Source organism: Xylocopa sonorina, chromosome 13 (genome assembly GCF_050948175.1).
Source record: "Xylocopa sonorina isolate GNS202 chromosome 13, iyXylSono1_principal, whole genome shotgun sequence".
NCBI classification, from domain to species: domain Eukaryota; kingdom Metazoa; phylum Arthropoda; class Insecta; order Hymenoptera; family Apidae; genus Xylocopa; species Xylocopa sonorina.
In genome coordinates, this window is record NC_135205.1 from 6,614,945 (window position 1) to 6,638,288 (window position 23,344).

The 23,344-nt window shown below is 47.7% G+C and overlaps 2 protein-coding genes across 5 annotated transcripts in view; one reads left to right on the plus strand and one right to left on the minus strand.

The window, feature by feature from the left end:
* Positions 1 to 23,344, plus strand: part of Sns (sticks and stones) — a 258,785-nt gene that overhangs the window by 224,419 nt on the left and 11,022 nt on the right. For all 4 annotated transcript variants that reach the window (XM_076906517.1, XM_076906516.1, XM_076906519.1 and 1 more), the window contains exon 4: positions 19,103 to 19,291. In XM_076906517.1, the coding sequence (XP_076762632.1) occupies positions 19,103 to 19,291 (189 nt within the window). The remainder of the gene's footprint in view (positions 1 to 19,102; positions 19,292 to 23,344) is intronic.
* LOC143430343 (RYamide receptor) overlaps positions 1 to 23,344 on the minus strand; it is a 75,454-nt gene that overhangs the window by 12,596 nt on the left and 39,514 nt on the right. The gene's annotated exons all lie outside the window — the stretch shown is intronic.

Sequence of the window (23,344 nt, forward strand, 5' to 3'; positions counted from 1 at the left end):
TTGTTTCATATTGGATCGTTGGGGTTATTGTGCCTGCGACCACTATTTCACGCGAGCGCCTATAGACGTTGGTTAAATAAATAAATAGCCTCGCGAAGAAATAAATTTTCCCTGTTAATTTCACGAAAACCACTCTACCTTGCGAACTTCGCGGACCCGGCAGGAAAAAGTTAATCTCGGGTAAAATACGGGACGCGGAAAGAATAATACCGCCCACGGGTGTATGGGAGGTTTATTATCACCCTCCTCGACGAGTCGTGAAAACGTTTCCCTCGCGCGACAGATTTCAGCCACCCTCGCAAGTCCCGCGATACGTAATTCGCAATCGACAATTTTAGGCTGAACAATTTCGAATGGCTCCCGCTTATCTCTTTCTACTGGGAGGAATAAAAAAAAAAAAAAAAAATAAAAAAGAAGACAGACTGGACCGCGTCCCTCTATCCCTCCGTCCATCTCTCCTCTATCACAGGGAGCGGCGCACCGGAATTAAATTCCAGGCTGGATCCGGCTGACCGATTTTCCTCTCAAACAATTAAATTTGTTCGTAACAGGTTTATCAAATCGCAGGGTGTTTATCTTTTTATAGAAACATCGTAACGCAATATATAACCGGTGGAATCGATTCGCGGGGGCACGCGCGCGTACACAGAGATAGATGCGCAGCTCCGTGCACACCTGTCGACGATAATACCCTTACAGTCGTAAATAACTTAATCACGGGCGTACCTTTCGGGCGTCCACGTACATAGGACAAATATTTACGATTTATATTCACCGATTTGTTATAGACACCGTGACAGTGCCGTTTCGAAACAGTGTCAACCGATATTTCATCGTATTAAAGACACGCGTGATCCGCCAGCTTCGACGATCCGCTCTCTGTTCGCGTTTTATGTATCTATCTGATTGGATGACGTCGAGGCGAGAGAAATGTACAATCAAGAAGGGTATCCTGATATTTCGATCAAACTACGACCGTCTGACCGCCGATTTCTCGTAATTGTTAGACGATTGTCGTACGCTGACCTGTTCGAAAGTGTTACAATCGACCAGTCGATCAAGCGTGGAGATGTAAGTACTTGAAAGTCAGCGTTAGCATGATTTATATCGGTTAAAAGCAACTCCCTCGGCTGCGAAAATCAATGACACAGGTCGCTCGATGCTTTTGCACGGCACTGTACTTGGACGATTGACGTCAACGTGAAAATAACGCCTAATCCCAGCGCCAGGAAGGATTAATGTGTTCCTGATTTCTGCCTCGTTGAACGATTAAAAGCCGGATTTCCGTTCGACTCGAAGACTGTCGCGCCTAGTGAGAGACAGAAATTCGTCGAGCAGAGGGAAAGGAGCTTGGATTTTTAGCTTTACGTTCGTTCGACCTGATTCAATTATTTACAAGCTCGCTAGGTATAGCGAGGATTACAAGGTATAGCCACGACAGATTGATCGATAGATTTTCGCCAAGATATACTTGGAAAATGGCGAATTTTAGGTATTAAAAAATAGTATATCAAATTGATGCAATGAAAATGTGCTGTCAGAAGTAGTGACGGTCCATACGTACGATAATGTGGACCTGCAAACCCCAGTGACATATTCCAACGATCTATCCTGGCACAAAGATCCTCATTACCTTCGAATTTCCTATGTCAGCCATCTTCTCCTCGCTGTTTCCCCTTCAGCGGATCCGAAAGAACAGATACGAGCGAATAACGCAAACGTTCACGTTTCTTCCGTCGAGCAACCAGATCTAATTGAAACCGGCAGAGGTACGCGAAGGAGGATTCGCGACCGCGAACCTCTTAAAAATAAATCCCGAATTAATTATTCCACGACGTGATCTTCGATAACTATTTGCGGATTAACAGAAGGGAGGGATCGACTCTCCATTGGGATCCGAGGATTATCGAGTTAATACCCGGAGTAAAATCTTCGCGTTACCGCGTACCATATTTTGAGATCACTTCTGAATGCAAATAGGCCTCAGGATCTCCCGTTGGAAAGTTTGCGCGCCGTGCAACTCTTCGGTTTAATCCCACCCTTCCAACCGAGTTCTGCTCTTTGGCGAACATTTCCGATCGTTTGTTTCACGACGATGTTTCGACTTCTGTTGTACGTATCGATCATCTTCTAAGAAGACACGATCTCTCTTGGTTATGACTAGATCTTAGTTCAGAGAGAATTGGCATTGGCAATTGTTCATCGAATGAAATTTCTTGCGATTGTCTCTAATTAATAAATATCAGGCGCATACGTATGTAGCCGTTGAAATGTCAAGTGGTTTGCACGGAAGCGAGTTACGGGAAAAATTAGCACGACCTGCACACGAGCTGAAATAATTCTGCCAACAACGCGTGGCACCCGACTGCTGCGCGGAACCGTGAACACGCTTAGTTACTTGTCGACGATATATTAATTCAACCTGATTATGCGCGAACATCGATGCAAGCACCGTGATTTTCGCTATTTGAGTAATCACGTCCTCGATCATTATCGCTGCTTCAAACGGTTATCTCGTGACGATGTCACGTTGCTTCTGTTTATCGTTCGTAAAGACAGATGATACATAAATGTTAAATATAACGTCACGCAATTAGCGAGTCGGGCAAAAACGAGGATGGGAAAACTCGGCTCGCTCGCGCGTTTGTAAATCGTACGATCTCCTCGCGCTGATTCCGCGTCGACAAGGATCATTTCGAAGAAATTGCACGCGAAGGGTGTATTTATCTATTTCTTTTTTAATTGTCTCGCAAGAACGACCGCTCCACGGCTAGTAAAATAAACGGACGACTGGTGGATCGTTATTTTCACCAGACGCAGGGACTTTTTTGCTGGGCGAGCTATCTTCGTTTTTCACCTTTGCGTCGCTGGTTGGGAAAAAAGAGCTTTGGTCGTGCGCCGCTAAAAAATATTTTCGTTTCGATATCGGTGAATGCGCTAGACTGTAATCGATCGTTTTGGAATCATCCTAGACGCGAACGAGAAGGAACGGAAAAAGGATCGAGAAACGTTCCGCTGGATGTAACGCGAAGGATATTACAAAGTGAAATGAGAAACATTTGAGGAATTGCACGGAATTGATTGAACGATATTTTTTCGGAGCTTCGCCACTGTAATGAGAAAAATTGGTGGGAAAAAAAGGAAGCATTTTCAGCCGTCGCTTTTTCACCAGCAGACTCCGGGAGCAAATTGCTTTTTCGTCGCCGCAGTTTCGCCGGAAACAGCCATTTCCAATTTTCGCGTTTCGACGAATCTGCTGGGAGGATATTCTTAATGGTTTCGTTCCTGTGCGCGGACCGGAATAATTTTCCGAACCCGCTCGAATTTTTGAATTTTCCACGGGTTATATTACTTCCGCGAGATTGCACGGTTTCATTTGCGCGACTCGAGTTTTGAAAATAACCAAAGTTTCGAAAGCGTCTCAATCTAATAATACTCCACTTATGGCACGCATAGTTTCGCCTCCCTCGAACTGACTACCGCGCGACAATACTTAAGGGTTGAGGAGGAATGACTTTTCTCCACACGCTCGTTACACTTTGGCTCCGTCGATTTTCGCTCGTGAAGAAGTTCGATTTCTACGTGGTACGCGCGTGCACACGGATATATTGTCACGACGACGTCAGAACGCGTTACTCGAATCGTTCTCCCAACTGCATTCTCGAATTCCCAGCGCCACGAGCAGGGCACATCTTAAATCATCCGTGTAAGAGTTCCGCCTTGATATTCCGTCTGTTTTCGGGGTCGTATTCTACTTCATTCTGTATCGATTGCTCTAGGGAGTCGAGCCTGGAACTGGGGCGGCCAGAGCTCGCGATGTTTCCCTCAAATTTCTCGTAATCTCTGCGCCGTGTCATTTTCTTTGAGAATCTGTGTTTTCCGAAGCAGTGATACAGCTGCGGGATATAAATTAACAAGAAACGAGAGAACAAAGATTATGGTATCCGTAGAATATGGAATAGAGAGTGCATATATTTTCTCCACGGTAGAGATTTCGGTTTGCAACGCTCGTTTATCAGAATCCATTCTAATTCCACTTGACGGCTTAATAAGGATTCATAATGCTCGCCAAAATTATATACTCGTCAGCGGTATGTTTTTTTACGAGGGAAATGGATCGCGTTCGACGAGGATCGCAGCCAGTTTCGAGGGCAGAAAGAACCGTGGCAACTAGCCTCCCATCGCGACATTCGAAAACATCTCGTTCCCCTGCACTATTCAATTCAGACAGCTGTAACAACAGTTCAACGGCGAGGATACGCCAACGCGCTAACGAGGCGTTGTACAAATTGCGTTCCTGTCCGCGTAACTGTCGTTCAACTTAAACGCGATAAAACGTCCGCGCGTTACAACAGCCTGCCACCAATAACGCGAGCTAATGAAATTAACGAGCCTTCGCTCGATTACCCCGTAAAAACGCGCTCGTTGCCTTCGCCATTAACGCTCTGGACGTATCGCCCTCATCCTCTGTATAAATCAAACACAGAAACCAAATCGAAAAATCCTGGGACACTCGACATCTTCAGCTTCTGACCCGCGTCCTTCCTCCGTCCCTTTCGCAGCCGAAAATCCTCCAAACCAGCGTTCCAATTACCAATTCCACGCCACGGAATGAAACATTCGTAGCAACGCGAGCGAGCGGTGGTACAATATTTCCGCCTCAGCGTTGACTCGTCCGTTGAGGCTAATTCACCCCCTTTCGGGGGCGGAACACGGCGTTCTTCGAGTCCCCGTGTCCTACGCTCTTTAATAATTCACAATTCGCGAAGGATACGCCGAGTCAGGCGAATAATCCGCGTCTGCGGGCACGCTGATGCAACGTATCATTCTCGTGTCACGAGTTTATTAAGTGTATTAGCGCCGCCGGTGTCTCCATGGCCCCCACCTCTATATCCGGCTGAACGACCGGCGACCCGGATGGGATACACAACCGTGGCTCTCGTCCGTATAATATGCCGCCGGTGCCAGCTTTCTGTTTCGCAGTTCGCTGCAGTGTCACGTCCGCGACATTTGTTTCTCTCTAATAAAGCCCGCGCCGGAGGAAAATCGCGGGGGCCTTGGATCGAGGGGCGACCCGGTTAGGACGCGGGCAACTTTCTCAGAGGGATGACCGTGCGTCGAATTCGCCGCTGGACTCAGACTTGTACGGTACGCGACTTCCGAATCGACGATCAATTTCAATCGCTATGGCTGGACCCTCGTTCCTCCCCTCGTTCGCTGGTAAGATAGGTTGGCTCGAACCCCTTCGATGAACGATGCGAGCTTTCTGGTCCCGAATTGAAATTACAATCACAGCCACGATGGTACTGGACGAATAGAAACGAGGGTTATCTTTATCAGTCCAATTGGCGATGATGTTGAATGAAGAATTTAAGATGGGGTTAGATCTAGGGAGGTAGATATCGATGCAACATGTTGTAATAAGGAACAAGTCATAAGCTGATACAGTCTTACCTATGCAAATCAGCCTCGGCGGTGTAAGCATATCGTGTAGCAATAATGCGCCATATGGCAGGAACTATACGGCATTACATCGAGATAATACGGTACGCGTGTAAATTCAACTGGTATCCGCGATAAGTTCGCGGTAGATAAAGTATTCAAGTTGGCGGAATCGTCCGATATTATTGAGAGAGGTAGTTCACGGGCAGAATGGCGGACGTTAAACGAAGCAACAATCGTGGGAGCGTCCTATGCAAATGGATCGCAGAAATAGCGGCGAATAATTCCACGTGCGAGGATTAAAGAAGCGAAATATGGTTACTCGGACGTAAAGAAAGCCTCTTTGGGGGTGAAATGAAATCCAATCGACCCGGTTCACCTGACCCAGATGCGGACCAACCCTCGACGACTCATCCAAACACGAATCTCGTCTCGATCGCGTTGCAACGTTCTCGTCCGCCGGCGATAAAAGGTTGATACGTCCCGTTGCACCCGGGTCGCGCAAAGCGCAATTGCGGGAGGAAACGAGCCTCCATAATTCCTGGGACAATCGCAGACAGGCTCATTGTGCCTCAAGGTTCCGCGTTCACGTTTCAGAGCGCGCGATACGCGGAACCGATGACGCGAGCCCCGCGCGCGCACGGTAAGAACACGAATTGCAACCCCTCGCGCCTCTCTCGATCAAAGCTGTTACTGGTGTACACATGGAATCGGTTGGTTCGATATCTCCTCTATCTATTGGCCGTGGCCATTTGTCTGAAACCGTAGGTTGGGCCGTGTCATGTAACAACGGCGCGCGTTCAATCTCTGAAGGGTGACTAGTCGCCGCGTTTCATCCGCCACCCTCCTTCTCGCCCGCTCAGGATCCTCCAATTCCGCACGGAGATTATCCCCTAGCCGGATCTACGTTATTAATGGTCTCCTTTAGCGCGACTCCCGAATGGAGATCGCTGGAAATATCTAATTATAGTCTGTTACGCAATTTCCTGGAAAATAGGCATTGTTCTGTTGCGGAACGCGTCCCGCTTTATCCGACCCGCTGTTTGGGGGGATTTCCGGATAATTGGATTGATTTTTTCGGGAACGAAGCGATTCGATCGTAAAATGGGGAGCTGGGAGGACGGCTCGTACTGTGCGTCGTGTTATCTCTCGTTTAAGATGCACGAGGCAACGGTATCTCCATCGCGAGAATTGCGTCTCGTCGATCATTTCCTTCTCAGACCATTTTCATTGGCCGCGTTCTTTTTATTCGAGGCAGCAAACGCATTTAAAATGAATTACAATAGGAGAATTCTCAATTGGACAACCGTTAATCGCGTAATAAATGTTTGTCCCTCCACCTTGTGGATTAATAACCTTGTTTAATTTCCCCTTTGACAACCGGACCGCGGTCTGTAACAAAAAGGAATTTTAAGTATCAGCCTGGCCCGCGGAAGCATTTACCGCAGCGTGCAACTAATTAAATTTAAATTGCGTCGTAGGGTCTGTTTAGTCGCACACGGGGACGGCATTTACGCTTTTGTGGAGCGAGCAAACGCATTCAACAAACTTAGTCGCGAGTCAACCGTGGAAAAGTAAATACGCGGAGGCTGACCCGCCAAGCCACGATTGTAAGATCTAAAGCGGCCTTATGCAATCGCTCGTTTTATCCCCTTCAGTGCCGACGCTGTCGACCGAACTTTCCTCTCTTCTACGATGGTATTTTCGCCATCAAGTGCTTCAACACTCGAGACACAACGGACACTCGAGTTTTTAAATAAAAATTACGCTCTAAATTAAAATTAATCGACCGTGTCGTAGAAAGTTCGCCGGTTCGCGTTTCGAGCCGCGCGTGTCGTTGTAAAACCCGTCTCTCTCGCGTATTCCCCGGCAACTCGTGCGCAGTTTACAAAACGTAGCTTTGACAAAAAACCGTGTCAAACGAACAATGCTCGCCGAATAAGAGCATTTCGGTGAAAATGCTCGATCATCCAGGTTACGCACTTTTCTTTGACAATTTCCCTTGCGGCCGTTGTTTGCCCGCCATTTCCCAGCGCCTATGTTCCTCCATTTTCCCATCCTCGCGCACCACTGCGCCTTTTGTCGTACACGTTAACGGAATATCGTGACGCCACTGGAAAGCTTGAGTTATTGGCGTCGAACACGTTCGGACTACTTTATCCTGCAGTAAACGATACCAGAATGCTCGCAGAGAAATCGATAGCCCGACGACTGGGGCTGGCCCCTGCGATACAGAAAGTGTTTTATAAGCTCCGCGACAGTCCGGCGTTGAGTGATCCCCGCTGGCGAAAATTGGACCGATCCCTGATAATCCAATCGAGTTCGTGTGTAACGTTATCGTAACCCGTCGCGTTCGATGAGAAATAAGTCAGCCTTTTTTTCATCGGTAACTTTAGAATCACGCGAAGAGGCTGATCGATGCCCTCGACTTCGTTTCGAAGGGTCGAAACGCGACTTTTACACTCGCGAAATGTCGAACGAAGATTAAAGGGCGTTCAAAAGCGTTACTTAATTTCAAATTGGAAGAACGTTACGCAATCTGCATAATTTTCTTTCTACTATGCAACGAGGGTACACAGACACCTCCTTTATACGAAATTGCACTGAGCCGAAATTGCTTTTATCGTCAGTCGAGTTCAAGATTGCCAATTTACGGTAAAACTGCACGCGAAGCGAACAAACTATCGGGAGGGTTAAACAATTTCTCAGCGCGATCGATCGCGGGGAGCTTAGACCGGCTCCACCTACGGGACGATCTCAAAGAAGTACACCGCTCCTTTATTTTCGATGATAACTCTAGCCGAGCGGGGACATTATTTCGCTTAATTGCCTGGTTCGACGTCCGCTCGATGCGTCCTCCTTGGCAGCCACCCCCTCGATAAGCTCGTGCCACGTGGAGACGCTGGAAGACGCATCGAGGGGATGAAAAAGTCCTCCAGGTTGGACGAGTACCGCAACTATAGATATCGAAGCATCCCTTAACGCAACGATTACATTCGATCCAAGAACTTTTTAATTGATCGACTGAACATCAGTCTCGTTCTCGAGTAAAACTTGGAAAGACCATTCGAAATGGTATCAAGAGAAAACTTGGCGATCCTTGAACTCACTCAGCGGGGGCGTAAAATTGCTCGAACCGCGGCGTTTTGCCGATCCACAAAATGTCCGCCCGTGCCAATCAGGCGGCGTCTGTGCAACGGACCGACGATTGATGCGCGTTGATGAGACGCGTTCGATTAGTTCGGTCTAAAGACTGGCGTTAACGAACGTTAGCGTTAACTAACCAAGCCGAGTTTCAATGCGCAGCTCCCCTTTACCTGTGACGAAGCCACGCCATTCGCAGGTTTTGATGCCACGTTGATTTTGGCGGCTGCCTTTCAACGCTCGTACAAATGACTCGGAACGCGGCTGCTAGCGGACGATCGAATGCCACCGCGTCGCGTGGATAAAACGAGCAGCGAAGAAACACTGGAAAAATCAGTTTCACCCCGCCTCGATGCTTCAGACTGAAATTTTGCAGGCTCCAGCGGTTAATAGGACGATCGAGAAGCGGGAATCGATGCTAGACGGGCAGCGCAGACGTTCTCCAGCGACTATTTTCAACGCGAACGTTCTCCAAAAGAATTTCGAGCTTAAAATACGAGACTTTCCTCCTCCGGTTTCGATTGCAGTTATTTTTGGGAAAACTTCCGCGATGAAATTTCCCGGGCTTAGATCAGGGGACTCCTGTTCTCCGTTATATTAAATCTAGAGTTTGAAGTCCCGTCGCGCCGCGTTAAGCTTCTGGATTTACATTAATAGTTTCGCTACCTTCCGCTCGATTAAATTTACGTTTTTAGCAGATAGTTCTCTTGTTAGGATTTTGTACCTTCATCCACCTTGCCTTTTACAACATTAATATTTGGGTTTCGGATCCCCCCACCCACTTGCATTAAACTTGGGGATTTTATACATTCCCGGCAGCCTCGCCTGCTCCTCGTCGTATTAAACGTAGATCTCGAGCTTTCCCTTCGTCGCGACCAACTTACGTATTTGTCTACCTAACCCCCCGCGCATTGTAGTCGGCCCACGGGTACTTCTGGTACATTAAACCAGCGTGCCACGTCCAAATTTATATTTAAACTGCCAGCTTATCCTTCACCCCATTGGAGACGATGCGCGCGAGGCCCTCGATCGCACCCCCGATCGCACGACTCTCGCGCAGCCGACGGTAATGGAATTAATAAGAACGGAACTCCTCGCAGAAGAAGTCCCCTGGAAATATCGTATTCAATTAGCCGAAGTTCGCGGTGACTAGCGACGCAAAGTATTCGAAAGGGGGCCATTATAACTACCCTGTTGGAGATCCTGAAAGTGAAGTTCGAAACGACGAAGACGTCGACGCGAGCCAAACGGAGACGGTGGGTCCTGACTGGAATAATTTGGAAACGGATTTCGAACGCAGGCTCATTACGAGGCTCGTACACGGCCCCGAATGTGGTAAGAGCAAACACACCCTGGGCACGCGGTATCAACGTTCGGAAGTGAACGGGCGCACAATCGAAATCTGGGTCGCGCTAATTAATATTATAATTCGCCGTGGCCGCGGAGCTAAATGGGAAACTATAAATCGAGCCTGCGGCCACGGTCTCAGCCCGTCGTTACCATCTCCATTATTCCGTACGCGACGACGTTAACGTCGCATCGGAAATATAGTCCGTGATGAATTTCCTTTGTCTCCTTTTCGGGCTCCTTTGCGCTCGCCCTCGGCGAACGCGAGCCCCGTCCGGGCACCGGAAAAATAACGTCGTTTTCGACCGACTTGACGTTTCGTATTATTTACTAGCTCCTTTCCTACTCCTCTCTCTCTTGAAATTTTGTTTCTTCTTCTTCTTCTCGGGAGAGAGAAAGAGGGAGAGAGTCCGTAAAGGCCACCAGGAGGAAGTTACATCTTTAATCCTCTGTCTGAGGAACAATGGTCCACGGGAATGGGCCGAGTGCCATGCTTGGAATTCTTCCCTCGATTTTTCCCAACTTCCTCGTGAAATCGCATCCTGGGGGTGAATACGAATTATGTCGCTCTAATTCGACCACTTCGGCTTGATCGCATTCGAATTCCGGCTCGAACGAAACAGGAAAGCGTAACGAGAAACCGTTCGGTTCCGCTCGAGAAGGGGTTAAAAAATGGATCGAGGACGTCGCTTACCTGGCGTCGCACAAGGAAAGTACACCCTCTGTACAGCGTCATCGACGAAGACGAATCGTACGCGACGAGAACCTCGACAGAGTATTGTTGCAACTTTTCACTGGTGGAGGTTGATGACTTGATCGGACGTAGTCGCGCGAGACAACGTGTTCTCTCCATACGTGGGTATAGTTAATCGATTACGAGCCGTACGAGGGAAGTAGCCGATTATAAATGAAGTTGCCACCGTGAGCGTGCTTTGTAAAGAAATGTCGAGCGACGTAGACACCTGCCGAGTTTCGCTCTCAAAGGTGAACGGTGGCTATTGACGTTTCCGTGGGGCCAGGGAGTTTCTGAACGACGGGAATTACGTGGAAAAGGAACTCGATTTCAAAGTGTTTGCAAGGCTGGTGTATTTAAAATTTCGCGGCGAAGAAAACCAATTAAGGTTTCTCAAAGGTGGGATTTGTCGAGGTATAGACACGAATATGAAAGAAGGGGAGGGTGCGTTTTTCAGATAGAAATTCAGCAAAGCTGAGGTTTGTCAGCATTGAAACCTTCCAAGAATAAAGGACATTCAATTTTAGCGCGAGCGCTGAGTTTATTATTTCAATGAAATTTTCGGAACGATATAAAAATGGTACTCTGTGTCGATAATAAAATACAAATAGACATGGGAAATACTGTGATTGTATTTGGTAACTGAAAACTATCAGATTTTGTTATAGAGAGTCGACGACGATCGCGTATTCGGACAAGAATTGTTATTTAAAAATTTACTCGACGAAAGGTTTCATCTTTTGAATGATAAAACAGCAAAGAGGAGAAATAAGGTTTTTTCTATTTCGAACATTTTGCCTCGACGGAAGAGCTTACATCCCTTTTACGAAAAATAAGAATTATTTCCGCGTATCTTTCAAAGAAAAGGGCTTCTCACACTTCTCCGTTGGAAAAGGGTATTTTTTGCTTGAAAGAAAAAATATTTTATACGTCTCGTTAGCGTAAACTTAAATTAGACGAAAATCCGGTGGAACGATAAGTCACAGTAGGCAGAAGCCTCTGCATTCGCGACTATCCTCGTAAGAATGCATTTTCACCGTGGCGTGTCGTTCTAAAGCGGTCGCTCTCGGTTAATCATGCTTTTAATTACGGTGATCGTTTCAACTTTGCCGTTTACGCGGCGATCGCCTTGGAAACGAAGCGTGGAGAGAATTTTAATGGGTCCGGTAAAGGCACGGTCGAACGAAATCGAGCTGAACGAACCGGTCTCGTGCCTTTGCACGCGTTCTGTCTCGATATCTACGCTTCAATTTCCCTCTTACGAGTCGAACTACTTGAGCAACTTTTTGGGTACAGCTAGCTCGCACGGTGTCCATTTCCTCGACTGTCCCTCTACCGACCACGATATTCGAACGATGGTAAACGAGAGCCTGCTGGAAATCGGAAGCAACTTCATTTGTTGCTTTTTGGCCATTAGTGATTGTACGACGTGATTTCGTTGCAACATTATGATGACTGCAATTATTATAATGACTGATCGCTCTCGATATCGTAACAATTTGAAACGTCGAAGCGAAAGGATGGATAAACGAAGTTTTCAACGAGAATGGCAGACTAATTTTCGAACTAAAACTCCGCCTGGGAAACGCGTAAGCGTTTCAATGCCTCGAACTTCGAGTGGACTTCTTATATTCATAATAGAAAAAAATTGCTCGAGCAATTACTAGCAGGAGCCGTGTGTCGCGGTGTATTTTCAAAGATAGCCGCGATAATTACGTTTCATTATGAAAACTGAATTACTTCTCGACTGCGGGCTCTAATTGCGAAGGAAGAATCGCAACCGAAAGACCTGCAATTATAGAGCATAGTTAATTAATGCCTCCATTACCGCGGAACGATGTTTCAGCGAAAACGAAGGAGTATTTTCGAGGGGGCGACGTTAACGCGGCGCGTCTTTAAAAAAGTTTCACAATTTGCCCGCCGGACAGACGTTACTCCATTGTGAAAAAGTTAAGGAACCTGGTTTTCGTCGGTAAAACGAATTTTTACGAGGACAAAGGCACGCAGGCGGCCCTTTCTCCTAGCATTCCTCTCTTTTTTCTCCCCTTCGCGGAAAGAAATTTCAAGGCTAAAAGAGCAGATATAATCTTATGAAAGTTATTTCGCGAACTGAGTTCATTATGCTTCTCAATTTTACAAAATATTGCGAAGGAAGTTCGTTACGGGAGGGCGAGGAGGGAAAAAAGCGTAGCGACTTTCGATCTAGCGGAGCAATCTAAAGCTTCCTTACACCTCGATATTGCAGGAAATTCCATCGCGAAGATTCCAACGTTCCCTACAATTTCAACTATAAAACGGACACTGATTAACTTAATTGCCAAGATAATCGCGTTACCCTTCATCAAATAGAACGTTCCAAGACATTCTTCTGAATCAACTGAAAGCGAATCGCCGTACACTTAGGCAATCATAATGTAGCACGCAGAGGAAAAAGAACAAATTTCAGATGGACAGGGAGAACAACTTAATTGCTAATACGTTCTTGCCAGCCTCGAGAAAAAGGCTCATTTTCTCGGCATATTCAGTCTTCGCGTCTACTCGTGGACATTCCTCTCTGCACGTGCGATGATCGAGAGGTATTTTAACAATTTCTTCGCGTCGTTATAAAATTTCGATCGATTCGCCGTCAACGTGATAATTACGAAGCAGATTTCCCTGGCACGAGGATATCAGGACCTTTTATCGGAGATAATGCTCGTGTTAAGCTTTATGCGCGAAAGTTTTACGAGCTGCCGACCAGGCTGCGAACAATACCTACGGAAACGGAAAGATAAAACAGGCTTGCAGCTTTATTAGGTTCCACGGAATGACTGAGAGAGCTCTCTTTACGAGCACAGTCTCGCTTGTACGCGCGAAGAAAGGGCCACTTCCGTTTCATCCGACAAGGGAAACGTAGGTCAGAAAGGTACAGTAAAGATAACAGGGTTACGAAATTTTTCAGACCTAAGAGCCAGCCAAATTGGCGAATTTTTCAACACCCTTCAACTCACGAATGTACACGAAATACCTTTAGAATACGATCTATACAGATAACTTATAAGAACGAAAATACTTGTAACGATAATCTCGATCGAAATAGTGCCATTACTTTCCCTCTAAAAAATGAATCGACTAGCAAAGAAAACTGCTACGTCCAGCGAGGTAGCTCGAGCTTCCTTCGCTCAAGAATTCCGAGCCAACTGCTTGCTTGTTCCAGAAATTTTTATCACTCGCCACGACTTTTTGTACACGAGCGAGGAACTACGCTCGAGACCGTGCAAATTTATTTTTTCAACGAGGCAGCTCGTTAATGAGGCCGAAGGTCCGACGTTGTCGAACGGTCGAACGTTGGCGAGGATGAGGCCTCCGCGTTCCCAACCCCCTCGGCTCGCTTTTCATCGCCCCTCTGACAACCGTTGCCCCGTACTTTATCCACCGTGTTTGATCATTCCGTCTTCTGATGTTGCCAGACGCGTCTGTGTTTCAGCTGGCCCCTGGCACGCTCGATCGATCTTCGCTGCGATCAGAGAGGCTCTGACAGGATTTCAAAGAAGAACGAGTAACGATTCTCTAATTTCGAGTTAGCGGAGGATCTTTTGTGCAATGCCAATTACAACTGCTGCTGCAGTAGAAGTTTATGCTCGTCAGTTCTGTCACGACATACTTGGAATAGTCCCGCGTGTGCGCAGGCGATACTGTCGGATGGATAATAACTAGTCTTCGGAGTCGCAGCTAACGAGACGTTACTGTATAACGATATTTATTAACAGACGCACGGTAGTTGACGTTAAACGGCGGCACGATTGCCAGAGACAATGGGTTGAACGTTGAACGAGCTCCCGGACAAATCCTTTTTCCCTCGCTCGACAATGGAGATAATACTGCCGCGAATTTCTAGAGCAAATCCTCCGTTCCGTTTCGTCTCTCCTTTCTCCACTCTCTCCGCCTCCCCCCTCCTCCTTTCTTCGGATATTTTTCAGCCTGGCGCACAAGCTTCTTATTTAAGAAGCCCCGGACGATTGTTCTTTATTAAATATGTTTACAAGAACCTTTAACGGTAGACAATGGCCAACGTCACGGATTGTTTTCAGCCTCCTTTCGGGATTCAAAAGAGAGACGCTGTCGGAGGGGGCGCAGAGGAGAGGAGATGGCCGGAACAGACGAGGAAGAATTTTTCTTTAATTACAACAATCTTGAAGCGCGAGCCGGGTACCATCCAGCATGGATAACGAGGCTGAGATCGGTCGAATAATTTCGCTTCTACCTTTGACAGTACACTGACAGACACCCTTCTCTGTCTCGTGGCGTTCGTTCAACGCGATAGAGAAACAATTCTCTAAACACGAGTATCGATGGCTCTCGATGTTGGTCTCTGTTTTTCGCCAGCGATACGCCACTTCTGAGTTAAATCACACAGAACCGACCAACACGGTTCGAAGCACCGTCGCAATGCTCCGACGATGCCAAGACCAGAGGCTGGTCCCACGAATCGATGAATATCATCGCGAAACTTGCTCTCGAAAAATCCACCCCCGACGAGGCCACTCGAGCAATCAAGCCGCGGCAAACAGCGCGATACAACAACAAACGCCTGGCCCCCTCGGTTCCTCTGGCCTAGCTGGAACTCGTGCCCGGTCCACATGGTAATCGACGCAAGTGGATGTCCCGCTAAGTAATGCAAAGTGTCCGTGAATAATGCATGCGGCCCGGGTGGACGCATTCGAGGACGCGGGTGTAAGTAACGCATTAACAACCGACGTTAGAGGCGCGCGGTCGAACATTAAACCGGGGCGGAACACGAGCCGCGGCGCGGACCTACGCGTAAACTGGGTCGCGGGGAAGTTTAGCCCCGTTTCAACGGTGTTTTCAGCCGCCTCTCCTTCAGAGGGTAGAACGCGAACCGCCCTCGCGCTGTTTCTTCCCCTGGCTCTCGCGCGCTTCCATCGTCCGCCCGATGAATGCCGCGTTCTCTGCGGCTGGTCCGCCTCTGGAGTAAGACGATTGTTGGGTCTCCTCGCTGGCACGGTTTGCGTCACGATCGTCAGAGAGAAGCCAGTTTTTTCGTTAGCTAAACCGTATCCTGCTCGAGTACGCGCGTTGGAATTGTTCCGTTCCGGGGTCTTTTCAAATTTTTACCTTCAGCCCTCGATTCCAGAGGGCGAATACGACGAATCAGGAGTGTCTCAACTTGCTGGATGTACGGTTGCGATTCTTCGTTATCGCGTTTAATCGCTCGACAAGACGACGGTAACGTCGATTCACTTCTCCACCGCTGACACTTTAGACTTTGGAAGGGTTCGCGCCATTAAAAACTAGCTCGACAAACTCGATCCAATCGATCTCCCCAACAAACACCCAAATCCCACTTCGCATCTCGAGAAAACTCTTCGTACCAGCAGCGAGTCTTGGGACCACTCTAGCGAGTCTCCGAGCGGACAGAAAATAATTAGTTTCCTACCGGCGTCCACGCTCGGCCGGGTTCAACCCGATCCTTTCTTTACTCGACGAACGACTCTCGCGTATATACGTGTGTTCGAAATCCCACGGCGATACCCCGTTCGCTCATTCAATTATCGCTAAACCCTGAAACGGCAACCCCTTGCTCGCGTTCCGTAGCCTTGACTGGTTGGCCCGATTCACCGATCGGTGAACACGCAACGCGTGAACCCACCCCTGCCACCGCGCGTCACGGCGATCCGGCAATATTGCTGGACTTCCGGCTCAGTGTTCCAGAAAATGTAAAACAGCCGGTTCTATCCGGCAGCGAAATCACGTTCAATTTTGCCGCGTTCGATACGGGACGGGGGTGAAACGGGAAATGGAATAACGAGAGGGGGTGGAGCAGGGTGCGCGCGAGGGAGCGAGAAAGCGAGAGTGAGAAACAGTGCGTGCCGCGTGTGGGCGAGGAAAAAAGGAGGACGGAAGGATGGCATTCCGGGTGGAAGCTATGCAAATTGCTTCATCCGCGTTGAGTCTGCCAGGGAGTCGATCCGCGACACGCGTCCCCCCATCGGGGATTTCTCGTCCGCGTTGCTTTCTACTTTTGTTTCTTGTTCCGCTTCTCGTATCCAAAGAGAGATAGATAGCTGTTTCTGTTTTTGATTACACTTTACCACGGCTCGCGGTACAGCGGGGTACGATTAAATCGAAATATTTGTTTCTATCTCGCCTCAAAATCCTTGTCTCGTTCGAACGAATCTCGCCGAAATTGAATTCTTTCCACGCTGCACCGAAATTCCCGGATCCCATTGCCTTTCTTCTGCTCCTCGAAACCCTCTTCGACAATTTCTCCTCTCGCCAGATGAATAATCGAAACGAACCCTCTGGTGCACGTAAGAAGAAGATGCAGCGCAATGGTTCAAAGATAGAAGCAGGGAACTGTGTTATAAAGATAGGGGTTACGATGGAGAAATTAGGGACGGCGAAAGAAACGACCGTTGAAGTGAGGGCGATGGATACAGGGAATGGGAAACGTGGTCTACGTTAATGCTGTTATCGCGGTGGACGACGGAGGAAAATATAGCCGGTGTTATTCGCCGAATACCTTTACATAGCCACGGTGATTCTCACCCCCTCGCGCTCGTTCCGTTGCACGCAGGACAGGGGTCAGAGCATCCGTCTACTGCGGTTTTTATCCACCGAAATTGTCGGTCGTCTTAAGTGCGCGCAGATTAGAAGAACGGTGGAAAGAGATCTTTATTTCTTCCCGCGGTTTCCTTCACGCTTCTTGCACCCCAGCAGCTATGTACAGCGCTACGCAAAAGTCGTTTGCGCGCATTCCACGGCTAAGGTTCCCGTGATGGCGATGTATCCGCGTAGCCAGTAACTAAGAGGGTTGAAGAATTATTCTACGATGTGTTCGCGTAACGAAAAGCTATTATCATGGGAAATGTGAAGATTATTACCAAATGTAGTGATCGGAAAAGTTGAGAAAAGTAAAGTTTCTTAAATTTATTCGTAAAACAGAGACACATTTTTGCACGACACTGTACGTCTGGCTATCTCGAGTGTGTACACCGTAGACCAGGCTTTTATCAATAACGCGATGCCCTCGTCCAAGGAATGAAGACGGTAAATGCGATAAATTTTCACGGGCGGGTGAAACGACGGGCTGAAGAAGTGTAACGTCGTTTGTCCAGCGGAAGTTCCGTCGGACGGTTGGCGACGATAAATTCGGTAATTGAAGAGGGATCTGCGCGGGGACCAGTGGACGTAACGAGCATTGGAAAGGGGAAACGAGGGTGCTCGATGATTTTCACGAATTCTTCGCCGAAATTGTACACCTCGGACAATTTTAAACGACGCGGATTAATTGAATTTAATTGAATTCTGTTTCTCCACGGAGGAATTCCACGAGGAGTAACCGAGGAATCGAGGACTGCATCGACGTACACGGTTTATTGGTCGAAAACGCATTTTCCAACATCGATGGACCCACCCTCTTGGCTGGAGACTGTTTCCCGACAATGCGCCACGACCGATCGAAAGCGCGTTGCATCAGGCCAAATGAAGTGGCAAATAACCGTTACATCCGTGTTTCCTGGTCAATGCATCTGCGTTTCGTTCCGTTCCTTCTTCTCTGCCTCCGAGTTCCGCCCTTTCACGGGGAAACTCAAGGCGGAGATGTCGCCTGATTTCCGCGAACGAGTCTCTTCCGATCGCCGGTGTTTATCGGGAAAACTGAGGTTGAAAATGTTCAATCGCAGAAAAGCAGAGGACGACGGAGTTCGGCTTTTTAAAAAGCATGCACAGAGAGAATCGTTTTATAAGCTATTTATTATAAACGCCGGGGAAAGTGACACGGGGCGAAATGAATTCTCTCTTCGCTCAAAGAAAGCGATTATTTATATTTTAGAGCGCGTTAACTGGAAGCGTATCTGGAACGTGTATTAATAGCGGAGAATAATAAAAAAAGGAAGATATCGTTTGTTTACCTATTTAGCATCGTAAAAGCGCTTGACACGAAGAAATTTTCGCTACGCTGGACACGTTGCGGACTGACACAAGCAACGTCGCGTAGGGGTTGGTCGGCTAAGGCTTCCGAGCACGTGAAAAATATTTTTTAAGCACGCCGCTGGATCGTACGTTCCCGTATGTTTGTTACAGAGTACGGGGCTCTTCGTAAAAAAGAAAGTTGCACCACGCTGAAGTTAGTATTTCAGCTTGAACTTTCGAACGACGATTTTTCTCTCCCCTGCGAAGTTCTCGCGCAACGTTGTTTTAAAGCAAAGATACCTCGTGAAACTGAAATCATTTTCTTATCAGCCTCGACTGGCATCGAGGAGACGTTTCAGTGAAAAATGTTTGCTTTCAATTCGACATTTTTTATTCAAAAAAAACGAGCATGCGTAAACCGTAAAGGACTAATGACCACAAAATATTTATAAAAAGATGAGAAGAATGTTGAAGAAATATCTGACCATATTTAACGCGTGCATTTTCTCTTTGTTGTTGCAGCACCGCCGCAGAAAGTGGAGATCAGCAACCATCCGAACAAGAAGACGATCGAAGTGAAGGTCGGCGAATCCCGTCGTTTGGAATGCGTAGTTCGATCTGCTAAACCTGCTGCCTCGATCGTCTGGTATCGCGGGAACGTTCAGATCAAAGGGGGTGACACGATGATTACACCGATTTCCATCGAGGGTGGTAAGTAAATTCATCGTTACATCGCCGTTCGGTCCGTTCAAACGCGACTGGGGTATCGTTCCTCCGACCACGTGCTCTTATCTTCCACAGAATTGACGACCGTTCAACTTCTTATCTCGAAAACAGAGTTCATTCCATAGCCACGTTCTCATTCGAACGTGTACTCGGAACTTTATTCGAGAATGATTTTTAAGCCCAATTTTAGACTAACAGGAGGTAGGAAAATTTGGGTGCAATAGTTTTTTTAGAGAGTTTCAGAGGTTGTTCCGCGATGGAGTCAATTCCCTGGCTCTAATTTTCAATCGTGGCTCCAGCGCGAGACAATTTATTTCGAGTTTCGTCCGGGCGATTGCTTTGACGTAAAAGGATTTATTTGAAAATTTTCCCCGATAAAGGATTTCTAACCTATCGGAGATAGAACACGGTTATAAATTGATCGGCAGCTGTGGTGCGGAAATATCAAGGCAGGTTGAACGAGGCAGCTGTGGAAGGGCAAAACTCGAGGCACGACAAGATAGATCGAGTAGAAATAATTGGCAGTGCCTGACAGTTGGGACGCGAAACGAGACGAATGAGTTTTCTTGCCGAAATTAAGTCCAACCGTTGTACAACCTCCTCGAGCTATGATTAATCTTTGTTTAGTGGATCACGGAACGGGAACTAAATTTCAATTTCCCCCGAGCTCCTTCTTACGTATCGTCGACCATCGCGCTACGCAAATTTAGGGGCTGAAAGTATCCTCTTAATAAAAATAACGTACCCCTTTATTATCCCGACTCGTTTCAGACTTCGTTTCGAGGCAGAATTTATCAAGCGGTACATAATCCAATGTTTTTACTGGCGCGCCTGAAATCGTAATTATCGATTTTTCATTAGGATAAACGGCATTTAATTACCGTGTCGTGTTAACCCGTTACAAATTCATGAATTAAACGATGAACGTCGCGTTGGTTAACTGAGAAAATAGATTTAAATTACGAAGCAACAGCTCGCCGAAAATCCACCGCGGCAGCTGTTCCATCCAATCGAAAGAGTCGAAATCCGGTGCTCGCGGGACCGAAGCAGAAATTCTGACGGCGTTAATCCCCCGCCTGGTGCATCGGTCAATCGACGAGGCACAAAGCGTCGCTCAAAGTGGATCCCGACGATTCGAGTCGGACGCCAGCCAGGGACCTAATACCCTTTAATCCATTTTTACTGACAATTAAGGACGCCGCCTCGGACGGCGGGGCTGGTCGTCTCCAGCATCGGCTGCAACAGCAACGATTCGAATCGAGCCGGGGGAAGGAAACAATAAGAGAAATCGCAAAAGGAAGACTGGTCCGCGCAAGGAAGGCCAGACGAGAGGGAGCAATTTTCAAGCGGGCGAAATCGCTTCTGCCAAGGGTTATATCGATCCCGCCTACGAGAGGGGGTGGATGGCGGAACGGTGGCATACGGTACCGAATAAAAAGGAGAAACAATGTAGAACAGACGTCGAGAGAGGTTGCGAGAGACGAGTGCCGCGGGAGCAAAAGTAATAGGCGGGACACGAGGGAAAAGAGGCCATAATGGTTCGACGAGCAAAGACCTACGCCTGTTATCCCCGTTTTCTTTCCGGCCGCCGCGATACTCTCTCTCTCTCTCTCTATATATATATATAATAATTAATGAATATGAAACGGAACCTGGCCAGGCGAGGGACGGCGGCTGGATCCTCCCATCGGCTCGTTATTTTTATTTAAATCCGTCGCGCGACTCCGCGCCACCCTTGTCGCGATTTAATCAACCCGAAAGATCTGTTTATAAGCAAGCCGAGAGGCAGCCAGCCGTAGACGCCGCCAGACTGCGTGGGAGCTGACAATGAGAAACGGATCGAATGAATATTGGAATATCGACGGGGGTCTTGGGTTGGGTCGCGACCAGTCGCGAATCGACGCAAAATTCACTGGCTTAATCCCAGCGTTTTCTGCTCGACGAAGAAGTGACCGCGTTTCTACGTTCGGCCCGCGCTAGCCGAACAAAAGGCTGGACGAAATTCAGGTCGCGAACCGACACGACGCGACGCCGCGGCGCGTACGCGTCGCTTTCAAAGCGCCGTTTAAACCCACCGTTCGACTTCCCTCGGACAATTTTTTGTCCAACTGGCCACTCGCTTTACCGGATTTGTCGGAGAACGCACGAACGCGTTCTACGGGGCTAAAAGATCCGCGTCGTCCTCCTTTCCGTCCGTGTTTGTTACCTCCTCTCGCTGGAACCGATGGATCCTACGTGAGAAACGTTCCTCGTCCTCGCCATCGATACTTTTACGATGCCCTCTTTCGAAATGGAATCGAATTCTCCGTGTCTGATGGTCCTAAGAGAAGCATTCATTTTCGAGGAGCATGGAATAAGTTTGGTTACAAGTTTGGAAGACACTTTTGCTATCTCTTCTTCGACGGAGAATTCTTCTTAGAGGATTGTAATATAAGTGGTGACACGAGGGGAAGTTAATGAGCAACTTTTTCACCAGCTGTTCTAAATTAGACGAAACGCCCTTAATTTGGGAAACTAGTCCGCGGCCTTAAACTCTGTTCTGAATTTCGACACTGCAGCGAGCTTGCATTGCTCCAAACTCTGGCGAACAAAAACCGGAGATCGATAACAAAATTCCTACGTTCCGTTCGCGATATCTAATCAATTTGAACGGTCGCGATAAAAAAAAATTTGTCCCTCCAATTCTCAAATCGGTCCGACTTTTTTCTTCGACGTTTGAATTTATCTAAAAAAAAAAAAAAGATACCAATTTTGATCCGACCATTTTTGCGTTGTCCCTTCGAAATGGATCGTACTTTTCAATCTTTATCTGGAAAACTATCTGCAACATTGTTTGCCCTGCTTTTCATTTCTGTCAGTCTGATAAATCGTACTGGCAACTAAAAGGGAGATCGGTTTTTGAAAAAGTCCCAAACGGAAATACTGTCGAGCGCCTTTTTCTCTCTGCTTTTTTTCGCGAAACAAACGATTTTCAGATTGTAGCAGCGCGGTTATCTCGAAAGCCGAATGCCAACGCATAATCGGTCGAACCGCTCGACGATCGGTAGTCGCGTTCACCCCCTGGTTGCGCGAGAAGTTAGACCGTTCCGTCCGTGTTCTGTCCGCGGTTCGAGTCATTTTTCCGGGGCTGGTTTCATATTTAAACGGGGCCGCGGCATTCTTCTCCTGGCGTAGTGTTTTTTGAAAGCACGCTGGAGGATAACTTAATAGAGTGTCTTAGTTGCTCCATTATATCCTCTCCGACAATGCACTTCCAGCTCGCTCTCACCCTCACGCCCGCCCCATATTCCCGTTCTTTTCGTGCCGCTCCAACATAGTTAACGTTTCATGATCCCCAGGGTCGTAACTATGGTTTGCAGTACTTGTTCCAGCAACTTGAAAGTTTTATCTACACCCGTACAGGGCTGCGTGAAGATTTTTCGTCCGTAACTCGGCTGGCTGGCACGATAAAGGCCACTCTCCTTGCTCCGCGACGAAGATATTAATTGCAATTGCTTCTTTCTGCTATCCACCTCGGCTCGTTTAACGTCTGTCCTCTCCACGTCGTATCGATCCCCGGATGGAAAAGAAAAAAAGCCCGCGTTCCCTCTTTGATCGTTTTAGTCGGTAATAAGATTGTAGAGGGAGAACGAGTGCCGGACGTGGCGCGGGGTTGTTGACGTCGAGTGCTGAAGAAAATGCACGTTTCAGATTATTTATTAACGGCCAGGCGACGTTGATTCTAGGAAACTGCGCTAGCTACAGACCCGATCTCCCTCTTGAAAGGGACTTATTAATATCAATACGAGTTCGCGTCTTCCTTTCTCCGACTCTCCCCCTCGTTTCAAGCACAGGGTAAACGTAGCGCTCCCGCTTTTCGTCAAATAATCGCGCGCTAACGAGGTTTTTCTACTCGGCTCTATCACGGAGATCGGTTAACCAATCGATTTACAAAAGGAATCGAGCGGTAAGGAGTCGATCGGTGGAAATATTGTGACGCGTGGTAGTCGAGAAAAAATTATTTCGTTCCATTAGAACTGGCGAAATAGTGTTCCGCGA